General features: G+C 37.3%; 1 protein-coding gene across 1 annotated transcript in view; it reads right to left on the bottom strand.

Moving 5' to 3' along the window:
• Positions 1–8,033, bottom strand: part of RAI14 (retinoic acid induced 14) — a gene marked incomplete at its 5' end in the record, with an annotated part of 13,528 nt that extends 5,495 nt beyond the window's left edge. Inside the window, 8 exons of the mRNA XM_009703987.1 lie at positions 208–268; positions 984–1,070; positions 1,746–1,832; positions 2,799–2,827; positions 3,508–3,686; positions 5,921–6,027; positions 7,400–7,470; positions 7,976–8,033. Of these exons, the coding sequence (XP_009702289.1) occupies positions 208–268; positions 984–1,070; positions 1,746–1,832; positions 2,799–2,827; positions 3,508–3,686; positions 5,921–6,027; positions 7,400–7,470; positions 7,976–8,033 (679 nt within the window). The remainder of the gene's footprint in view (positions 1–207; positions 269–983; positions 1,071–1,745; positions 1,833–2,798; positions 2,828–3,507; positions 3,687–5,920; positions 6,028–7,399; positions 7,471–7,975) is intronic.
• Positions 8,034–8,555: the final 522 nt, after the last annotated feature.

Here is an 8,555-nt window from a genome sequence, read left to right on the forward strand (position 1 = left end):
CCCCCAAAATGTGTTAGATCACTCAATAGAAGCAGGAGGTTTTGGTAGGGAGCTGCTAGTGAAATTACAAAACATTACTCCCAATACTTATTGTTTCTCACATTGAAAGTAAAAAGGCACAAACGATTTCTGACTAGATTTCAACATTTCACATCACCTAAAACACCTAACTAAATATGAAAATAAGTATTAAGTGTTACTGTATACCTGTTGTGCTGTCACTCAGTCTGTCTTTATTATCCCGATGTAAGGAGCTGAATTCTTCCTGCTAAAAAAAGAGACACCAGAAGAAAACACTTTCACAGGAAGCAGATATAAAGTTGGACAGCTCATCAAAGAGAAGTACAAACAGTATAGATCTTGCCGGATAAAGCCTGGCAAAATGTATTTCTTTTATTTCTGGGGTCTTGTTTAACTGTAGTATGTGGTTAGTATTTAAAAATCTGCTAAAGCCATTCAAGTTCCATTGCCCAATTCTCATTAAATGTTAATGAAATATGGGCAAATACCCCATAGATAGTTTGGAAGGATGCAGCCCCTGTGATAAATAATAGCAATATATTGTCATCTATTAAAAAAAAAATCTTCAATACTATAAGGTAAAGATCAGACAGAACACACTGACATCATTTCCCTGACATCTTCTGGTGAATGGGTCTCTACCTTTTGCATTGCACAATACCATGCACTTGGCTAGTATTAGGTAATGAACTCTCACAGCATCAGTACTTACTTTCATAACCATATTCCTAAATACTAACTAATTTGTGACATTCTATTTACATATTCAGTAAACATTAAAGTAATCTACACTTGCTTTATAAATTACATTGAAATAGATTTGGATTCATTTTTATTCCTAAAACTCAGCTAATTAATTCACAGGAGATTCTGCAGTCAGCAAAGCAGATTATTGAGTAAAACAGATTATTAAGATACTATACTTTCCTTCCCTAAACTTCGTAGGAACAAAAACTTGATACCTTGCACATCTGATCAGCAAAGAAAGTCTGCCCTTTTCCAGTCATGGGAGCTGAAGTTGATGAGTGTGGAGAGGAAAAATCACTAACCTGTAAAAGATTTTATATAAATAGGTATGTATACCCATGTATACATATAACTAGCTCTCTAACACATGTCCGTGTATACATACACACACACATTAAAGAGTACTTTTCCCTGCACTAACATAAGCCACAACTCTAAGTTAGTTTCAAAGAACAGATCTAATTATTCAGTGCTCTTCTGAGTTAGTATTACATATGTAGTGTAGCTGTTATCCAGGTAACATTCCAGTTTAACATTAAACCTAACTGTTAAACTGCATTTTGATACTATATAATAAAAAAATACTATTGAAGTATTTTACTTTCATATGTATATATACATATAAGAATGTGTACATACATATGTATAATTAAAATATACATAATTATTTAATTCTGGAAGTCGGTAAAACTAGCAGACCTTGAAATTTAGATGGAAGAAGCAATTGTACAGTAAAATTGGGTGTTTTTTTTCTAAGACACAGTTGTGTCTTAGACTGTGCTGTATTTCAAGCAATTTTGCTTAGCCAATCTACCAACATGTGCTTTCATGGTGTTACCCTAATGTCAGGAAAAGCACTCATGGTAAGACAGGCAGATAAAATAACAGTGACAGAACAATCCAGCCCACGTCATTCACATAATGCCCAAAACACTTTTCACCCCCTAAAAGCATCTCAAAATTGGTCTTTTCTTTACCTGAATAGGACTGATAGGAGGAGGTGGGGCTTTGCGTTTTTTTGGAGTTCCACTTCTTTCTGAACTTAATTTAGAGCCTTGATCATGCTGAAAGTTTCACCAGCCAGAAAAGGTAGGTTTGTTAGTTTTGTTAGTAAAGTCCGAGCAAGTTGTTTTATTAAAAACAAATACCCCCACATTAATATCAACTTCAGCAGCTCATGCAGCGCCTTATTCTTTTTTCTATGTAAAGACTACATCTCTACTAGCACAAAGTTATTAAACATGCCTGACAATAACAATCTGCCCCCTTGTAATCCATGCTTCAGTGAAAACAAACAAGATTTAGTGAAAAAGCAGAAGCTGACAATAGGTTTAGCACTAGTGATCTTAAATACTACCATTCATAGATAGTCCAGTTATGCCATTCTTAATGGCTACCATCTTTCCACTCCACCAACTTCTGCCTGGCCTCCCTAAAAAGCCCACCTCTCCACTCAGAGAAGGAATGAACCAATGCATTGCACCCTCATCACTTTCTAGCCACCAGTAGGTCTACAAGGTCTACTTGCACTCCAAGACACGATACTAAATTAAAAATGTGAGAAACTTAATTTAATTGCCTAAATCTCGTGGAATTCTCACACGTGGGAGTCTCCAGTAAGATCTAACCAGGGATAACCTTCAATAGTATGTTTTATAAACACTGAGCTTTTCTAGATCACTTTCTCTACAGTTTAAAGAGATAGGAAATCCCAAAGCCAAGCTCCTGCATTACACATGAGAAAAGTGGCGTATCTTCTCAGCACACATATGCAAATACACACAAGCCCTCCCTTCCTTTTCTCACTGAGGGTGCTGCCTGCTGTTACAGAGAGAAGTTAAGTCTAAAAGCAATATTCCTGAAACTCATTTCTTAAATAAGCAACAAAATGCTTTCACATTACAGAGTAGACAGTGTCAGCGCATCTCACAGTGACACTTACTAGTGCTTCTAGTCATGTCAGTTACTGTTTTTTCTTAAGTTACAAGTCTATGTAGCCCAAGTATTTTCAAAACCAAAAGGACAAATACCTGCTTTGCTTTTGTCGGTGACTTTGTATCTGTGAAGTTGAAAAGAAGTGGAATTAAGAACAGCTATCAAAGAAAAAGTTATTTGCCATTCTTAACCCATCTGTCAGCTCTACTTCCCACACCATACTTTGTTTGGTTTTTGAGTTCCTGTCTCAAATCTGAGAAATATATTTTAACTTCCAAATTCCATTTGAGCCATATCCTTTCTCTGCTGTTTTTTGGGTTTCATATTGAGATAAACTTTGAAGGATTCTGACAATTCTTATTCTACTATAGACTCACATCGTTCTTGCACATCAGCTTCCTACTTTAGAAATCCATCTTAGTTTGACCATAAAACCCTCTGACTGCATTAGTTTCTTCTCCAACCCCTCTACTGAGGAGCTGTATGTTCCACTTACTCTTTCACACAATAAAAAAGGATCTATTCCAAATTGTATGCAAGACTTCATGATGCTGCTACATCAGCTTACCTTTTCTTTCTCCAAAACACCTCTTTTTTCCCTGCCCAGTGTTTTATCCAACACTAAATATTACCATCTATAGCAACAACCATGTTTTCCTGCTCTTGGGAAGCCTCAGTCAGACCACCCTGAAGACGGCTTTTGAAACTTTTCAGGCTACCTTATGAAGTAAATTTGTTCATTGCTAAACATACATGTAGCCAGTTCAGTAAGTGACAAACTGCAGACTGGCATCTCGTACATACCCACATCCTGAGATAACTTTGATGACAGGAGATTCTGGATCCCAGTATTCTCAGAAAGCTTGGAGTAATGCAGGGCGTTCTGTCCAAAGACATCTACTAAACTGACATCTGCACCTTTCCTAAGGAAGGCTTCCACCATATTAAGGCTACCAGCTTCACAAGCCATCATCAAAGCAGTTCTGGACAAAACAAACAAAACACATACAGAGTAAGTGTGAAGAGAGTACTCTTTAAGCAGCAGCTCATTTTTTCAGGAAAAAAAAGTGTGACGGTTATTGTGCAATAAAGTCCAGCATTTTATCAACATGTGTATTGACACATACATGTAACTGCTGTTTCTCCTTACAAACACCTGCCTGCCCCTCCTCCTCTTCTGCATACACCCCAGCTGGACCTTCTGCAAAGACCTGGCATGCTTTGCACAGGTATCCAAATATTTCTAAAAATGGGTTCCTGAGGCTAGGAGAAGAGTCATAGACACAAATGGTGGCATGATAAAGTGATACTATCAAATCTCACTGCCACACTCCAATTACAGTTCTGCAAGTGGCAGTACAACATAAAAGCATTTACTTCATTGCTGCTTTCCTTCACATGTTGCTTTTAAGACAAAATAGACAAACAGATTTCAACCAAAAAGCCAAACAAATCTCTAAGCTCTTCAGTGAGAATGGGAGATAGGTTTGATCTCAAGCCCTGATCTCATCTCGCTTTTTAAAAAAAAAAAAAAGTCCACTGGAGCACAATCAGTTCCCTTTCCAACACAGGGCAGCTAGACAGTGCCAGATCTTAGCCTAAGGGCAGCATACAGAAGGAGTGTTTTCCTAACAGGTTGCATCTGTTTTTCTCAATTACTTGAAGAGGTCATGAGAGATGTATAGAATAATTATAAACATGCTCTAATATTGCTTTCCTGCTTGGGCATAATTCTCCCTTCTCAACAAGAAAACATGTGTAATAGATTGGCCAAAAGTTACTACAGTGATAATATTTGCTAGACAATAAGACAATCATTTCACTGACGAATTAAACATACTCCCCTTAATGGGTGAGCCCTGGAGAAGCGATGGCTGTTGCAGCACTGTGGTAAAAAGGAGTGTTGACTGGCAACTTAGATAACACCTCCAGAGTCACAGGGATGGTTTTAGATTACCAAAATAATTCACTTTTTTTGGACAAGATAGGAAACTGAAGATGCCATTTTCAAAGGTTATCCCCTTCCTCTCCCAGTAAGGCTTCTCCTTTTTCAGTAAAAACTTGATCACTTTTGTGAACACAAGATGCAAGAGTAGTCACTCTCCTTATCAGAAGGAAAGTGAGAAGTAAAATGGTATATTCCATGTTACATCATTTTCTTGCTTCTACATACAGTACTTTCTTAAAAAAGAAAATACAAAAATGCAAGTCTGTCCTATCTGTGACAGAAAAGCCTTAGTCCAATTAAACTAGAAACTCCTAACATTGTCTGTTGATTAAACAGTAAGAGAGTGCGGGGAAGGCAGAGGTCTTAAAGAGCGCACCACCTCAGGTTCAAAGCAACAATGAGGCCATTCAAACCAATCAAGACAACAAAGGGGTTTTCTTTAGACAACTTAAAACAAAGAGTGCACGAATAAACTTTGGACTGATAAAAAACAAGTTAGGGCCCAATCTTGTCCTCCCAGGTGCTGATAAAGAACAATATCAGCATTGCATCACATACCATAATCAAGATTGCTAACAGGTGTAAGTGCCAAATCTTCCCAGCATCCTGTTTTACCTTCACAGTTTAACCGACTGTTCATAAAACAGTCCGTAATTTTCAAAGACTCTCAATCTTCATCAGTATGATCAAAACAAGTGCATTTTTCACTACAAGGATGGTGCTTTTTAAAAACAGTTTTCTGACACATGCACTATCTATTAATGCAACAAATCTCTAAACAGCACCTTCTAAGATGACAGCATCTCCACCATATAGCTTTACTGGTTTTTCTCTTGCTGCTGTGGCTGCATTATGGTAGAAGAAAGAAGCCTCCACAAATGTTGCTCCCAAGTAATGGTTTTAGGATTTAAATTGGAGAAACTAACTCATGCCAAGAAGAGGGCAGCATTTAAAACTGGGACATGTACAAAGTGATATGTGGGTAAGTGCTATCAATCAGATTTTTGTAGGAATTATTTAAAAATGGGAGTTACTGCTCTGGTAGCCCAAGGGAAATCCTACAGGCACATCTAGCTTTACAGTTGCATAATTTCTGTTTCACCTTTCCCTTTAGGCAGAATTCTGTAAGCCTTCTCAACAATCAGGATATGCCATCTAGTACAGAAGGCATTATTTCACCTAACAGCAGCTATTTTGGGAAGAATTTGAGAAGAAAGCTTCATCTGACAGTAAGCCTTGGGGAAGAATTAATGTGTTAACCTGCTGTACCTTCCATTTTTATCCCTGGTGTTGATGTCTGCTCCATGATCCAGAAGGTATTTGCAGACTTCCATATGACCATTTTGTACTGCAAGCAGTAGAGGTATGTTCCCATCCTAGGAATGCAGTTAAAGAAACTATGAACAATAATCCAGTTACAAATATCACTGTGAGATTTAAAGGTCAGCTATGAAGTTTACTTCTACACAGCACAAATGAGGCACCATCAGTACATTTTTCTCATGCATCATAAATGTAGCTGGGTTTACTCTAATTCCTTTCTTGACCACTGGGGATGCAAAGCATTAGGAGTAGGTATGCTTTTTGCTGTTTGTACTCCCTTTGCTGTTTGCTTAATGCTATAACATGATGATACTGGAACTACACAATACCTTTAAGTAGCTCCACAATAGAAATGACGATTTTAACTAGGTACAAGGCAAAAATACAACATTTCATATAATCACAGAATAACGTAGTTGGAAGACATCTTTAGAGGTCACCTGGCGTTTCTGCCCCTTTCCTTTCAATCCAAAGCTAGGCAAATTTCAAGTTACAGTATGCTGGTCAGAGACTTGTACAGTCAAGTTTTCAGCATCTCCAAAGGCAGAGACACCATGACTGGGTACCAGTTCCAGTGTTTGACCACCCTCACGGTGAGATTATTTTTCTTCCTAGTTCCTAACTGGAATTTCCCAATTGGGTCCACTGCACAAATTCTGACCATTGCTTGTCATCATTTTCGCATGCACCTCTGAGTCTGGTCTGGTTCCTCTTCCCTATGACTAACCATGATGTAGCTGAGGACATTTTTAAGATACTCCTACAGTCTTCTCGAGACTGAACAAATCTTTTCTGCCTTTAAAATGCATCTGCTGAAATTTTAGGTCTAATCTCCGTGACTTTTTTTTTTTATTAGAAAGACAAGATAAGAAAGACATAGATCCAAGTCAAAACCAACCAACCAAACAAGTTTAAATTTTTGTGTTTTATTTCTGCCTCATTTCTGTCAGGCCATTGCATAGCTCCCAAAAGTAGACCTGGTTGTTTGGAGACATCTCATAATAGTCAATGTAGTGTCCCTAAACCTTTAGACTACATCAAGTAAATTTTTTCCCCTCAGGCTTATCATACTCTGGTTGGGCTTTGTGAGCATTTCACAGCACTTGGCCACATAATGGGCCTTTTCCAAAGCCTACTGGAGTCAGTAGAAATACTTTTAATCATATTTTGAAGATATCAGAATCGATTCTAGCTACTTGTATTAATGTCTCAATTTAACAAGCAGCAAATCCTGCCACTACTGTATTAGATTGTGAAGTACTTCCCCACCTCTGCTACAGCAAGCTGCAAAAGGAAATTCCTCCACCAGAGAAATCCAAGAAGAAATATAAGCATAACATTGCTTTGAACTGCTGCACCTAAGATTGACTAGAGTGGAGGGTGGTAAAAGCACTGAAGTAACACAACAGAGGGAGAGGTACATACCAAATCTTTGACATTAATTGGACATTTGTGTTCACACAGAAGTTGAACTGCCTGAAGACAACCACATGCAGCTAAAAAACAAATAAACAAACAGAAGACAAGCACAAAAGTCAATTAAATCCCATTTTCAAGATTTGTGTTCCATGCTTCCATTTGCAATACTGCAGAATTACAGTGAGGTCCAAGAAAAACAAATTAAACTGTATTTCTCTGTTTTAAGAAGGAAGGAGAGAAAGACTAAAAGCATGAACAGCAAGTTGTATGCAGAAATACAACCAGTATTCATGGTTCAAATTAGCATTAGAAGATACAGTCTTTAAAGACTGAAATCAAAATCAGCCTAATTGTAAGTATTCCAATGGCTCTCCACTTGCAAGTATGCAAGTTATGCTTGTTAACCATAATTAACTGAAAGTCAGTATTCACAGTATTTATCTGAAAAAATAGTAATAATTTGTAAGCCATCAGGTGGAGTCACTAAATTTATGTAATTAGAATGTAAGAAGCTCCACCAGGCTGAAGAGCTATAAATATCAAGCACAACAAAATAGTACAAGCTTTCAACGAAGAAGTTACCTGCATAATGTAAAGCTGTTTTCCCAGAGTTGTCAGTGCCTTCTGCTGGACATTTACACTGCACAGTTCAATCAGGAGAAGGAAAAAAAAAAGTAATTTGAGAAATACCAAGGAAATAAAACATTTGTTTGATGCTAAGGACAGAGTGCTGGGCATCTTTGAGAAAAGTTTTATGAGCTACTCAGATAAAGAATACTGAAGAAAGGCAAAGCTTTCCTCTCTTCCAATCTGGTCTCTCCTTTCTTGGTACAAGCTTATACTGAAGCAACAGGAAATACACATGGTAAGAGAGATAGCCCTAAAAGATATTATAGTTTTGGAACAATTTAAATCAGGAAATAAAAAAAGAAAGAAATCTCTCCCCTACCTCAGAAAAGTTTCTTTTTTTTTTTTTACGTTACAGTAAAAGCTAAAGTAACTATGTCCTAATGCAATTAGTCTTGCATTATTTCTGTTGAATGCAGTAAGGCTTCATTTGCATTTGTAGAAACTAAAGCATCAACAATCCGGTTGTATTTTGTGGTATTATAAGCCACCAGTTACTATTGATCAATCTACACTTCAAAGTAATAAATAAAAT

The sequence above is a fragment of the Cariama cristata genome, unplaced genomic scaffold (genome assembly GCF_000690535.1).
Source record: "Cariama cristata isolate BGI_N322 unplaced genomic scaffold, ASM69053v1 scaffold19327, whole genome shotgun sequence".
Classification (NCBI taxonomy): domain Eukaryota; kingdom Metazoa; phylum Chordata; class Aves; order Cariamiformes; family Cariamidae; genus Cariama; species Cariama cristata.